We start from the raw sequence: 14,280 nt of genomic DNA on the forward strand, positions 1-14,280 counted from the left end.
CCCCTCTCTGCCCTCCCCCATTAGTAAGGAACAGTTAGACTTGCTCCAGGGTTTTGGTTTTTTTGTTTTTGCTTTTTAGTGACTTACGTAAGTTGGGTTTTGAGGGAAGTTAGGGGTGTGGCAATTGGAAGGTACCCCCACAGGGTTTTTTAAATTAAGAAAATAGTTCTGAATTTTCATTTGACTTTTGTGTCTTTGCAACTCATCAAATAGGTTACGTAATTTGTTCCTTACATAAGCTCTAATTTTCCAGTTTGCACCAAAGCTGCATCTACCCTTGTACCATGCGTTTCCCAGCCTTTCTCCTGACCAGAAAAGCTGAATTTCTGGAACATCTGTTTAAAATAATCTGAAAATAGCTGGCTTGTGATTATATAAAAAAACATACAATGAAGAGCATGCATATTTCACATATTGTGTCTCTTAAACACAGGAACTTTAAAGAAAGACTCCTAATACACGGGAACCGCCCTGAGACCTGTGGTTATAGAGCAGTAAAGTGGTACACCTTGGGGTAAGAACATAATTTGTTCTGGAGGTCCATTCTTAACCTGAAACTCTTCTTAACCTGAGGTATCTCTTTAGCTAATGGGGTCTTGCACTGCCTTCACCGCACGATTTTTGTTCTCATCCTGAAGCAAAGTTCTTAACCCGAAGTACTATTTCTGGGTTAGGAGAGTTTGTAACCTGAAGCGTCTAACCTGAGGTAAAAAGGTAAAGGGACCCCTGACAGTTAGGTCCAGTCACAGACAACTCGGGTTGCAGCGCTCATCTCGCATTATTGGCCGAGGGAGCCGGCGTACAGCTTCCGGGTCATGTCGCCAGCATGACTAAGCCACTTCTGGCGAACCAGAGCCATGCACAGAAACGCCGTTTACCTTCCCACCGGAGCGGTACCTATTTTTCTACTTTCACTGTATGCTTTCAAACTGCTAGGTTGGCAGGAGCAGGGACTGAGCAACGGGAGCTCACCCCGTCGCGGGGATTCGAACCGCCAACCTTCCAATCGGCAAGCCCTAGGCTCAGTGGTTTAACCCACAGCGCCACCTATATCCCTCTAACCTGAGGTACCACTGTATGTAAATTCAAAAAAATGTGCCTATGAAAAACTGCATATCTTTAATGATGACATGACAGGCAGAAATTCAATGCATGAAATGTTTCCCATGGCTACTGTTTTGTAATGAGAAGCTGCATTGGTTGATGATCTCTATTTTGCAACTCATAAAATGCCCAAAAATGTCTGATCCTATAGCAGCTTAAAGATAGATTCAGTAATGTGCTTAATTAGATTTTGAACAGAACTCTGTTCTCCAGCATGCCAACCAATACAACAGCTCTGCTGGAAGAAGTATTACTAGTCATTGCTAAGGCAACACACATATTTCATACGAATACAGTCATTCTTTGGGATCACAGAATTACCTTATTTTATTATGAAATTTATATACTGCCCTTCATTTGAGATCACAGGGTGCTTTACAGTAAAACCCCCGCAAAATACATATAATAAACTAAACAATATCCCTAACCGCCCCCAGCTTAAAAGGCCAAAGACCTGGGAGAAGAGGAATGTTTTTGCCTGGCTCTCAAAGATACTTAAAACTACAAACTCTAAACATCTGGCTGTGCTTTTGGAAATAACAATGTCTTCAGGAAGTGCAGAAAGAAACATAGTGAACATATCAACAGGCAGGGAGTTCCAAAGCATCAGTGCTGCCCCAATTCCACTGACCAAGGCCCTTCTTGCATCGACTGCATGCCTGCAAGGGAAACACAACGGAGAATGTATTGCAGCAATCTAGCCCTAATGCAGGCTTCCTCGACCTTGGCCCTCCATATATTTTTGGCCTACAACTCCCATGATCCCAGTGGTCAGGGATGATGGGAATTGTAGTCTCAGAACATCTGGAGGGCCGAGGTTGAGGAAGCCTGCCCTAAAGCAACGAGCGAGCCCTTGATGTGCTGCAGCCAGGCTTTCCTGGTCCACAGAGCGCGTTGCAGTTGTCATCCAACCAGCAATACTGTATAAGGAGCGGGAGGGGCCGGGGCTTCGCGGAGAAATTGGGCTTCGGTCACACCCCGCGCTGCCTCTAGTGTCATGGCCCCCTCGGTGGAACGTAAGTAGGGAGCGCGCGACGTCAGCGCACCACGTCCTTTCCCATTGGAGCTTCCTCAGTGACGTCGCGTTCCTTTCCCGGAAGTGAAGAGCTCTCTCGGCCGGCACTCAGTTGGACGTTGGAGATCCGCTCAGGTAGGTCGGTTCGATGTCGGCGCTGGACGCGGCTCTCGCGGGCGGGCAAGGCGGGGAGGAGGTGGCCGCTGCTTTCCCCCTTCCCTGCCTTCCTTCTCCTCCCTTAAACGTCCCCGTTTTCTTACGTTGAAAACAAATGGCTCATTTGCATATGCTAATTCACTCATTGATTTTAAATTGGTTGCTTTCAATCGAGTGAGTGCTGTCGTTTCCCCTCTCTTTAAGGACAGGCTTTCTATTTTTTTATTTAAAAAAGAAAACCGCGGTTAGAAAAATACAGTGTGCGTGGTGTTTTCCAAACCGGCCCCCTTTTGTCAAAATGCTTAATTGATTGATTTAGTGTTCATTGAAAATTATACAGTGCGCCGCTTGATTGAAAAACAAGAACAACCACAGCTCAAAATGGTTTGCGAAAAAGGTAAAACAAGAAAAATCCAGGGAAAATTTGCAGACCTCCTTTGAAAAACAAAGGTTAAAATACCGAAACATTAAAAAAATCAACTCAGCTGCTTAGTGGTCAGGAATGATGGGAGTTGTAGTCCCAAAACATCTGGAGGCACACTGGTTGAGAAACACTGGTCTAAGCATCTGGGTAGGCTTGTCAAAACAAGAACGTTTTCAGCATTAAAAAAAAAGTGCAGGTAGGGGAAAATGTGTTTTTTTTAGTACCTCTGAGTACAGTCCAATAACTGCATCCTCTGGGCTTTAAACCATAGGACTTGCAAGGCATGTTTTCGTTTTTATGCAACCAAACAAATAGTGCTAAGAGAAACAGATGATTTAAAAATTGTCATCGGTGTGTTTTGGTAGTTCTCTCCTCCGTCCTGTAAACTAACTTCAAGGTCTTCTGCCTCCTTTGAGTTATAAATGTAGTAGGTATGTTTTTGGCTGATTTGTCTGTCTATGGATAGATTCACTAATTCAGGCCACAGTGTCAGTACTGTACCCTATTTGAAAGTGAGTCCCTTTGAACAAAGTGGGACTTAATTTAGCCTATTACTATTATGACATTTCCCACCTGCCCTGAAAAGTTTTTAAAGCATAATACAAAATGAATAATAAGATGTTTATATCTAGATAGATAAAACAAACAAGCAAGCAACATGCATTGAAGGTCATTCTTCTTAACTAAATAAAACAGATATGTTGTAGCATTTTGCAACAGCAAAATCCTAACCTCACTTACCTGGGAGTAAGCCCCATTTAATTCAGTGGGAATTATAAAATATCTGATTTTTGCTGTGCCTTCTCTCAGGTTTCTGTTGCTTAACACCTACAAACCTTTTCCTGCTAACTCCTCATTTAATTTGTCCTGAAAAGTTTGCTTTCACAGTAACCAGTTCTGAAATTTCCCTAAGGCTACTGAGCAGGAAATCTTGTTTAAAATCCCATTAGATGGGTAGACTGTGCTTAACCTGAGTCCTCCGAATTTTGGCAGTCTACCTGATCCAGTTCTGCAACTGGTTCAGTGGACTGTTCTCAGTAACATCATTGTACATATCCACCAAAAGCTTTCTTTTTGGTTAGTTAATCATTTGCAACATTCACCCCAGCAGACCCTTCCTCCTTCCCTCCACCTCACCCTTGAGAGCACCACATTGCAGTACTATCGCCACTTGCTTAGAAAAACAAAACTTTATGGTATCTGGGAGTGTCGGTGTGCCTTATGTAGCCGCACTCACATCAGTTCTTGCTGATAGTCTGTTAAGAATAGTGGGCAGAAAGAGGTTTTTGGTGTGTTGCTGCTCATTTTGCAACACCGGGATTTTTCAGAATTGCCTTACGAACTGAAAACTTCCAAAATTTCCAGTGTCCCAACTGCTTTTGTCATTTAAGGCTGTAACTGTTTGCCTATCCAAACTGAAACTGGCATGTAACTTTAAGGACTGTTTAAGGTACTGTTCTGAATTAGATTTACACTGTCAAATTGCTACAGCATATATATTGATTTGCACACACTCCCAGATCCGTTTATTTTCATACGGAGAAAAAAATCCTGTGTTTTGCTTTCCTATTTATTCCCCACTGTTCTTTACTGCCTACTAACAAAACCGAACTGCCGGGAAAAGAGAATGCAGTATTTATGGACTTGTCATTTCATGCCAAATTGTGTTGATTGTGCAGTTCTGTACTTTCTTTGTTTGCGTGGAAGTATGTCCCACTGAGCTGAGTGTGCACAGGGCTGAATGTGCACAGGACTGGAGTTTTAAGCTCCTCGCAAGGTGCAAAGACCACTGAATATATTCCCTGTTTCCTAATTATTTTTCCTGCTGTGTTTAAGCCTTCCAGCACATTTCTGCCACAGGACCTGAAAAGAACAATGGTGTGCATTCCCTGTATAGTCATACCCATTCTGCTGTGGGTCTATAAAAGGTTCCTTGAGCCGTATCTTTATCCCATCATCTCACCTTTCATCAAGCGCATTTGGCCAAAGAGAGCAGTGCAGGAAACGGCAAAGAAAGACCCAAAAGGAGGCACTGAAAGTAGGCCCGAGTTGTACGACTCCGTGGATGATTCTAAAGTAAGCATTGGCAAAACTCTATATGTGTGTTGTGTGTGTACACCATATGAAGGACAAGTTGATCATGTGGTTCTGCTAGTAGAAAACATTTCTAGGACACCAGTTTCTAGGATGCTTCGTTCTAGATCGTACAGCAGAAACAGCTGCTGATCTGTTTTCTATACCACAGCTGTAGCCATGCATTCCCTGGAGGGAACTTCTGTGTCCCAGAACAGTAATGGAAAGTAAATAAACCATTCATTTTGAAGTTAAAACTTGTTGTCTCAGTCAAAATTTAAAACTTGTTGTCTCAAAGGTGTTCTGAACATGTAAAAAGATAAAGGACCCCTGACAGTTAAGTCCAGTCATGAAAGACTGGGGTTGCGGCACTCATCTTGCTTTACTGGCCGAGGGAGCTGACATTTGTCCGTAGACAGTTTTTCTGGGTCGTGGTCAGCATGACTAAGCCGCTTCTGGCGAAACCAGAGCAGCGCACGGAAACACTGTTTACCTTCCCGCCGGGGTGGTACCTATTTATCTACTTGCACTTTGATGTGCTTTCGAACTGCTAGGTTGGCAGGAGCTGGGACAGAGCAATGGGAGCACACCCTGTCGCAGGGATTCGAACCGCTGACCTTCCGATCAGCAAGCACTAGCTCAGTGGTTTTAGACCACAGCGCCGACCGCGTCCCTCTAAACATGTATTTAATGGTATTTTCTCTCTGTGTGTGTTTCAGACTGAAAGCAACGGCATCGCAAATGGATTTGCTGAAAGTGGTCCACCAGGGGTTTCTGAGAAAAAGACTGATTAAGTAAGCTTGTGCTGTCGGATTGTGGTTACTTTAGGAAAATGAGCTGATGATGCTGTTCCCACTTGGAAATTTAATTGCACTTTTTTTCTGAAAGGAAACTTGGAATCTGCATACACACAGGCAGACACTTGGGAAAATTTAGGATGGTATTTTCTTTGTAGCTGAAAAAGATTCAATATGTTGTCTTGCTCTGCTTGACATTCTCAGTACATGAACTTTTTCCAATGCCGTGCAGTTGATGGTATTAGCTTTTTAGGCTCCAGACTTTTACACTGCTGTGTAACTGTCACTTGTCATTGTGACTTGTTTCAAAGAACTTCCTGGAACTCAACTTCCACACAACTTCTTATATGCTTGTCTTTAAAAAGCTAGATGACTTATGTATTGAAGCTGAAGAGAACAGCACTGTAAATACTCAACACTAATAATATATATTAATTGCTGTTAACTCACTTTTTCTAAACCCATTCCTGCAAAACTATGCGTTGTTTGGCATTCCTCCTGATTTTGCAGATACGATGAAGCAAACTTTGTGTGAGTAGACACGATCATAGAGGCTGTAGCCCTGATATGGGAAATAAAATAATATTCCTTGTCATTAATTAAGACCAGGCAATTTGCCCTTATTTCTGAAGGTGGAAAAAGAATGTTTTTCTTAATAATAATATAAAAATAGATCTGTGTGTAAACTGCTGTATTGGCAACATTGTCATTGGATTCAGAATTACTCTAAATAAAATCTAAAGGTTTTGCTTTAGATTTAATAAAATGTGTTCCATAAGCTCGTGGATCTGGTTTTGCTCTTCTGTGCTTAGAGTTGTGTGAATGGGAGATCGGGGATTTAATGACCCAAGTCAAGCAAACCAAAAAGTCGCATTGCAACTACAATGTGCCATAAAAATAAAAACGGAAATAGTTTTATTGCTGGGGGGTGGCAAGGGGCTTTGGGTGACTTATCCTTAAGTGGCTCCTGCAAAGGCTATATGGGTGTTCCTCTTGAGCCTGGCAGACATGGGCTCAAATCCTAATTTGGCCCTGAATCCATAAATCAGGGTTGACTAACCTTTGGCCTGCCATATGTTGTTTGACTAAAATTCCCATCATACCTGACCATTGGCCATATTTGGTAGAGCTGATGGGAGCCATAGTCCAACAACATCTGGAGCAACATAGGTTTCCCATCCCTGTTCTAATGGGTTTCATCAGCAGAGAAACAGTATTATCACTGTTGCCGATTTCCTCCATGATGCAGAGAACAGCAATGTTAGAATAGGCCTGGGCAATGTGGGCATGGACTTGAGAGGGTGTTTTAGAACATGTTCTAGATTTCTCTGCAGTGTGTAGAAATTTCTCAGCAGACTGAAGAGGAAAGGGGGTACCTGAATCTGTATTTTGCTCCCTGTGTTGGGTATTAAGGAGATGAGGATCTAAGCCCTTTGCCCAGTAAGGAGGTAATACAGCAGTGTGTTGTTTTTGCACGAGTCAATAGGTTCAGAATTGCAGTCTTAGGTACTGCAAGTAAAGACCTTCCTTTCTCGTTTGGTAAAGTAAAAGTTGTTTCCTTTATGCCACCAAATTAAGCCCTCAATTTAGGTTACCGAAAAGGTTAGGAGGGACAGTATTGGGACTAAATTACACAGCTCTGGCTGGACAATTCTTTTCTTTCAACCTGTATGTATGTGATTTTCTGTAAGCACAAATGACAGTTTAGTAGGCTCTTCAAATAGGGGTTGAAAGGTGGCAGGCAAAATACCAGTGTGAGAGCTTGATAACTTGTCACATGCACACTATAGCCCAAGCTGGAATTGAAAAAGTCTTTGGTCTCATACAGGGGTTGAGTAAAATGGAACTCTGAGACCCAGGAAGGAATGAGAAGGTCTTCAGACTGTATGGCATTTTGTAAGTGCAAGTCAAAGATGTTCTAACATATTCCACATGGCTCCCATACTGGAGAAGGAGGTGGGCTTTTTGGGGGGTGTATGTGTGTGTTGAATCAGCCTCTGAAGGTGTCAACTGGACCTCTGAAGCAGCTGCAAGCTCAGATTGTGAAGTGGGGACCCTTCCAACAAAACGTTCTCCCATAAAGTGAGCTCATATTGGATCCAGGTAACAACCAGAGGGAAGGGGAGAGATTAAAGGCCTGTGTGAAAATGAAAGGAAGGCCTGAGCTTTCCCAGTGCCTAGAGTAGCACTTGCAGGTCTCATTTAAATCTCCATTCAGACCACAATCTGGATACTTGGGCTGCAATTCCCAAACATGGTATTTATTAAAGCTTGCATATCCCACCTTTTGTGCCACAAGCGCTCCAAGGTGCCTAGTGAGCATCGTGATTCAAGCATACGATCCAAAAGAGTCAAATAAGCAACAGAACAACACTGAAGAAGCCCAGCATCACGGCTAAAAAGAGAGAGGTTTCTTCCTTACTCCGAGGGTTTCAGAAGGTCAAGCAACAACACTGTCTGCCTGATGACAGAAGGCTTGACAGAAAAGGGCTGGAAGAAGTATCCTTAGGAAACAGAATCCAGCTGGTAAGAGTGTTCCTACCATTTCTGGACTGTGATCGTCTGCCCAATGTCATTCAAGCGCTGATGACTTTGAGATTACTGCAAGAAGTCACCTGGAAACTGCAGGTAGTGTGAAATGTGGCAGCTTGGCTACTATGCTGTGTTATGCTACTGCTGAAGGAATTGTACATGCTACCAGTTCGCTACTGGGTTCAGCTCACAGTGCTAGTACTGGTGCAAGTCCAAATGAGTTGGGACCAGGACAGCTAAAAGAACATCTCGCCCCTTATATACCCAATGTATCACTGGGCCCACTGTGGATGGACCTTCTCATCAAGAGGTCCATTCCGTACCATGTTGGGCCTTTACTGTGGTGGCCCCTCTGCTTTGGAACTCCTTCCTGTTCCGGCATATCAGGCGCTGACTCTTTTCAGTGCCTGTGGAAGACTTTTCTCTTTCACCAAACCTACTAAGGTTAGATCTTTATCTCGGTGTCAGCCTTGGATTTGAAATTGTGTGTGTATGCATGTGTGTATACATGCAAAATAAAAAAAATTCCTTCAGTAGCACCTTAAAGACCAACTAAGTTTTTATTTTGGTATGAGCTTTCGTGTGCATGCACACTTCTTCAGATATCTGAAGAAGTGTGCATGCACACGAAAGCTCATACCAAAATAAAAACTTAGTTGGTCTTTAAGGTGCTACTGAAGGAATTTTTTTTATTTTACTTCGATCCAGACCAACACGGCTACCTACCTGTATACATGCAGTTGTTTTACATATGTTTTTGTGATACAGTCAACCCTCGGCTCCCGAACGCCTCCAATTTGGAACGTTTTGGCTCCCGAACACTGAAAAACCAGAAGTAAATGTTCCTTTTTTCATACATTTTTTGGAAGCCGAACATCCAATGCGGCTTCCGCTTGCGTGCAGGAAGCTCCTGCAACCAATAAGTAGCCGCGCCTCAGTTGTCAAACATTTTGGAAGCCGAACGGGCTTCTGGAACAGATTACGTTCGGCAACTGAGGTTTGACTGTATTGTGAAATGCTTCATAGGAAAAGATTCATTAATAGCAATAGTATTAATACTATGCTTAGGATCAGTTACTGAAACTACCATCATGATACTAACCTTTGCTCATAAGCAAGAATCTCAGAATTTGTTTGTTGATTAGTATTCTCAACTTCAGAGATGGGTGACAGTGTAGATGCTTTTATAATAGAACTGGCGTGAGAAGTAATATTGGGAGGATAGTTTTTAATTAAGTCTAGTTGATGCAATTGCCTTTTTTGAGTAGACTTGGCCCATTGTCAACATTTTGTTACAAACTGGTAGCAGCGGTAGCACGTTCTTCACAAACCGCAGCTGCTGTTTTTCTTTCCTTTTTGCATATATTTGCATATGATTAAAATTTGACTACTTTAATATTTAGAATAGTTCTGTTTCCACCCAGAGGCTATTTTGATTATCTCTCAAAAAAGGAGGGCAGAACTATCCATGTCTTGGTTTAATTTAATTTTCCCTTAATGTAGCCATTTGAATTAATGGAAACTTGATAAAACTGTAAGATGGAGGGTAAAAGGCACAGGATTATTAAGTATGTTGAAGCTCAGAACAAAGTGTTACACTTAATAAGGCTTGTGATCTATCTTGACACTTAAATTTAGGCCTTTCAGACTCAGCTGCAGAAAATTACAAAAACTAAGTCTAGAATGGACTACTGTACAAGATTCCTGTGCATGGAAACTTTTGTATGTTTGTAGATCACATCATTGATCTAAAAATAAATGCTAAATAGTGTTTAAAACATAATTTAATGAGGGGATTCTGTTGTTACCTGGATTTCTGATGTTTCCTTCATGGTGCAGAAGAACCCGAGTTTCAGATTCCTTCTAGTCATCATGACACACCAACTAAATCTTGTAAGTTAGCACCTGTGTGTCTCTAAATCTCGGATTGTCTGCAGTGCACTTAAGAGGCCCATCCTACTACTGCACATCTTTTCCTGCAAGTAAATCTCACTATGATGTTCATTTGAATATATTGTACATGAACCATCCGGGATAAAAGCCATTGCACCCCACTGCCACCAAGGAGTTGCTCAAGAATAATACAAATATGGACGCTCACATAAAAACAATTATCCAAGTAAATAAGTAGAAACCATCAGATTGCTACTTAACAGCAACCCAAACACCTTGCAGTGTACAAAAAAATCAGGAAGAAATGGCACAGGGGTGCCATCATTGTGGCAGTATATTTCCCATCAGGAGGAAAAGGTGAGGAATAAATTATTTATTTATTTATTTATTTATTTAACATTTATACACTTCTTTATAGTAAAAAGCAACCACCATCAAAGCGGCTTACAAAAAGATAAAACCAGAGGGGCAAACAGTACGCTAAAGCCTGACAAATTGTAAAAAAATACTGAAACGGATTAAAATTCACACCAGCATTTCTAAGTAAACAAACACGCCTTTAGCAGTCTCTGAAAACAATACAGCGGAAGTGCCAGCTTGGTATCAAGAGGCAGGGAGTTCCAAAGCGTAGGTGGCGGCCGCAGCATCCCCTCCTAGAGTCGCCTGCGTAGAGTCCTACGTACTTCGGGGTGGGACTACATCTCCCAGCATCCACTTCGTTCGCCTCAAAGCCCGCTTTCGCTTCTTCGCCGCTTTGCAAATGAAGCGGGCGGGGCGGAGCTGTGGGAGAGGCGTGGCAAGTGCACGTGATCGATTCTGTCTCCGCCCCGCCTCCGCCCCCTCCCGGCTTCTCACAGGCGACGGCTGCGACGACGTGGAAAGATGGAGGCGGTTTGAGTTCCGAGCGGCTGACTGAAAGGTTCGCGCGCGGGCGGGCGGGCGCGCGCCCGACTGCGTACGTAACCCGGCCCCCTCCCACAAATGTAGAAGAGGCACGGCCGCGCTTTCTCTTCCCCCTCACGCGAGCGAGCCTTGGAGGCGCGCATCAAATAGCCCCTGAGGAGAATCCAGCGGGGCGTCGGAGGGGAGCGTCAGTTTCCGTTCCCGCACTCCCCCTACCGAGCCGGAGCTGGAGCCGGGTGAGTCGCCTCCTCCTCCTCCCTCAGCTTCATGCAGGGCTGCCTGCCTAGCATCCCTCTCTGAGGCCGGGAGAGAGGGTGGGAGGACGGGAGGACAGCCCTACGTGTGTCGCAGGGATGAGGGGAGGGGCCCTTCTTGTAGCCATGACAGTTGGTGGGGGGAGGTCAGGTGAGTTTGGGGGCACGAGGGGTCGCAGCGGGAGGGGAGAGAGGTGGCTGATATATTTATATGCTGCTATATAGATATAGATAGACATTGGCCTCTACAGTGGTTCCCAACGTTTTTGGGGAGCTTTACCCCCACCTGGTCCATGGAGTCACGAAGAGTTGGACACGACTAAACAACCACAAACCCCACCTAAGCATCTCTAAAATCCTGATCCCCCCAGTGCCGAATGTATAAGCTAAACAAGCTATAGCTTAGGGCCCCACTCTCTTGGGGGCCCCAAAAAAATTAAAGGGAAAAAAAAGTGTTTCTAAAGGAAGTTTTGTTATTGCCAAATACCAACGTGTTTGCATTATTAAGTTTGTTATGAATAAAAAAAAATGTAAGTTAGAGCTTAATAGTTATTACACTGTTAATATACTACTAAGGTCCAGTTGTGACCGACTCTGGGGTTGCGCGCTCATCTTGCATTATTGGCTGAGGGAGCCGGCGTATAGTTTCCAGGTCATGTGGTCAGCATGACAAAGCCACTTCTGGCGAACCAGAGCAGCACACGGAAACGCCGTTTACCTTCCCGCTGTAGCGGTTCCTATTTATCTACTTGCATTTTTATGTGCTTTCGAACTACTAGGTTGGCAGGAGCTGGGACCGAGCAACGGGAGCTCACCCCGCCACAGGGATTCGAACCGCTGACCTTCTGATCAGCAAGCCCTAGGCTCAGTGGTTTAACCCACAGAGCCACCTGGGTCAATATACTACTACTGTATTTCAGTTCAACAATTACTTTGATAAAATACATATTTTTTATGTGCAAATGGCTTTAGATACCTATTAGGTCCATAAATTACCATATAGCACATATTCAACACAGAAAACAGTGACAATTTGTGGTTGACGAAGGACAGCTGGACATATAAAGGGCCCCATTACCTTCAGTAGCTTAGGGCCTCATCAAACCAAAATCCGGCCCTGATGCCCCCTCCTCTGTGACACACAATTCTTATTATTCAAAAAGTGAACTCCTATTCACGTGGAGGAAGCATAAAAAGCCACTAACTGGTAATAACTCATTCTCTAATTGCCCCCCCCCCCAATCAAATTGCCCCACATTGGGAACCGCGGCTCTAGAAGGTCTACAGGAAGTGTTAAAGCTACCAGTAATTTAAAGAAGAAATGCACAGTTGAAAATGAGCAATTAAGGGCATTCAAAGTTTAAAGGCTGGAAACATGCCTGCAGCTGCGTGCCTAAAGAAGGCTGTTGTTTTAAGGGATAGCTCTGTTGATAAAGCATGGGGCTCTGTCGCTCTGAATCTCAGGGTTGTGGGTCGAGCCCCATGTTGGGCAAAGTGCTCCTGTGCTGAAGGGGGTTGGACTAGATGACACTCATCCCAAAATTACATCAGATGTGGATTTAGAGCAGCATCACAGGTTCTGTCGCCGCACTGGGTGCTGAGCCTAGTGGGTACTGCCAAGCATCACAACTATGACGTAGTGAATTGAGAGGCAGGGGGATGCTGATATTTGAAAGACCAAAGCCCGTCCCTGTTTACAATTTCATTGGATTGGTGCTGAGGAATCACAGAATTGTAGAGTTGGAAGGGATCACTAGGATCATCTAGTCCAACCCCCCTGCAATGCAGGAATCTTTTGAACCCACGGCCCTGAGATTAAGAGTCTCATGCTCTACCAACTAAGCTATCCCATAACTTCTGATGGCGGTGATGGTTAGGGGTTACCTAACTCAAGAAGGGACAACTGAATAAGTTGCCCCTGCACACACAGATATACCTCCTCCCACTTTATATAGTGTGCACAGCATGTTTCTCTCGCACACTGATAGAGTCCTATGCAGGCTTACTCAGGAGTGAGGTCCTCCAGCGTTAAGTGAGTCTAGCTCTTGGGTAAATGTGCATAGGCTTGTGTCCTGTGTTAATCTAGAATAAATTACCCCTTTAGTTTTGTATGCTTCTCTTGTATGATTCTTTGCTTTTGTAGCCACTCTTATTGTAAATATAACAAGGTGGTTAAATAGACTATATCTGTACTAACTGCTATTGAGCTCTCCTCTGACCATCTGGGTAGCTAGAGCTTTTTTTTTAATTCCCTTTGTCAGCTTTAACATGTATATGAGCAAGGTGAGTGGTGGGTTAATTAATAGGGAGTGCAGTGGGTTGGTTTGCTTCTTTAAAGTATACCTCATTTCTTTCATTGTGAAGGGCAAGCATAAATGGTGTTCTTAGGTGGTTGCCCATCCAGGCACTGGCTAAACTGCAGGCCTAGCAGTTCAAAAGCACACCAGGTACCGCTGTGTGAGGAAGGTAAACAGCGTTTCCATGTGCTCTGGCTTCCAACAGGGTGTTCCATTGTGCTTGAAGTGGTTTAGTCATGCTGGCCACATGACTCGTACAGCTGGCCACATGCCGGCTCCCTTGGCCTGAAAGTGAGATGAGTGCCGCGCTCCATAGTCACATTTGACTGGACTTAACCGTCCAGACAGAGACCTGTTTTGCTTCAGCAAGGTATCTCCTTCAGGTACCTTCTGACCATACTTTGGGTGTGTCCTTGATTATGCCTGTCAGTAAGTTTTGAACTTGCCAGTATTTCAAAAATAAATTCCTGTAAGTAAGAGCATATATGCAGGATATGGTACTGTGATCTAGCATAATTGTAGACATGTTTATGAGGCAGAGAAAATGGGGCTAATAGCAAACTGCTTTCTTTTGGAAGAAATAAAGTTAATGGTATCAATGATAGTTGGTTCATTGCTAAATCTGGAGTCTGAGTAAGGTAGGCAGTGTGGACCTAGGGGAAGACCTTATTGAGGTGTGCTGGTGCCAAATATGATGAAGTTTGCCAGTTTTTCAAATGCTGCTTCCTCATCACAACATGCAGTTGAATGGAAAAGCATCAGTCTGGATATGGACGCTGGTATAACAACTCCTAAAATAGAATAACTGCTATTGAGATCATAATCTTGATTT

General features: G+C 43.7%; 2 protein-coding genes across 4 annotated transcripts in view; both read left to right on the plus strand.

The window, feature by feature from the left end:
* Positions 1-2,202: 2,202 nt before the first annotated feature.
* Positions 2,203-6,347, plus strand: C10H18orf32 (chromosome 10 C18orf32 homolog). Its single transcript, XM_035100634.3, has 3 exons — positions 2,203-2,254; positions 4,536-4,775; positions 5,492-6,347. Exons 2-3 carry the CDS (start codon positions 4,575-4,577, stop codon positions 5,564-5,566), a joined length of 276 nt encoding a protein of 91 aa, XP_034956525.1. The 5' UTR covers positions 2,203-2,254; positions 4,536-4,574; the 3' UTR covers positions 5,567-6,347.
* Positions 6,348-10,847: 4,500 nt separating this feature from the next.
* The window catches only part of DYM (dymeclin), a 160,924-nt gene continuing 157,491 nt past the window's right edge, over positions 10,848-14,280 (plus strand). For all 3 annotated transcript variants that reach the window (XM_088653131.1, XM_088653132.1, XM_035100631.3), the window contains exon 1: positions 10,848-11,133. The gene's annotated coding sequence lies outside the window, so the exon portion shown is untranslated. The remainder of the gene's footprint in view (positions 11,134-14,280) is intronic.

Source organism: Zootoca vivipara, chromosome 10 (genome assembly GCF_965207765.1).
Source record: "Zootoca vivipara chromosome 10, rZooViv2.hap1.1, whole genome shotgun sequence".
In the NCBI taxonomy this organism is placed as follows: Eukaryota; Metazoa; Chordata; class Lepidosauria; order Squamata; family Lacertidae; genus Zootoca; species Zootoca vivipara.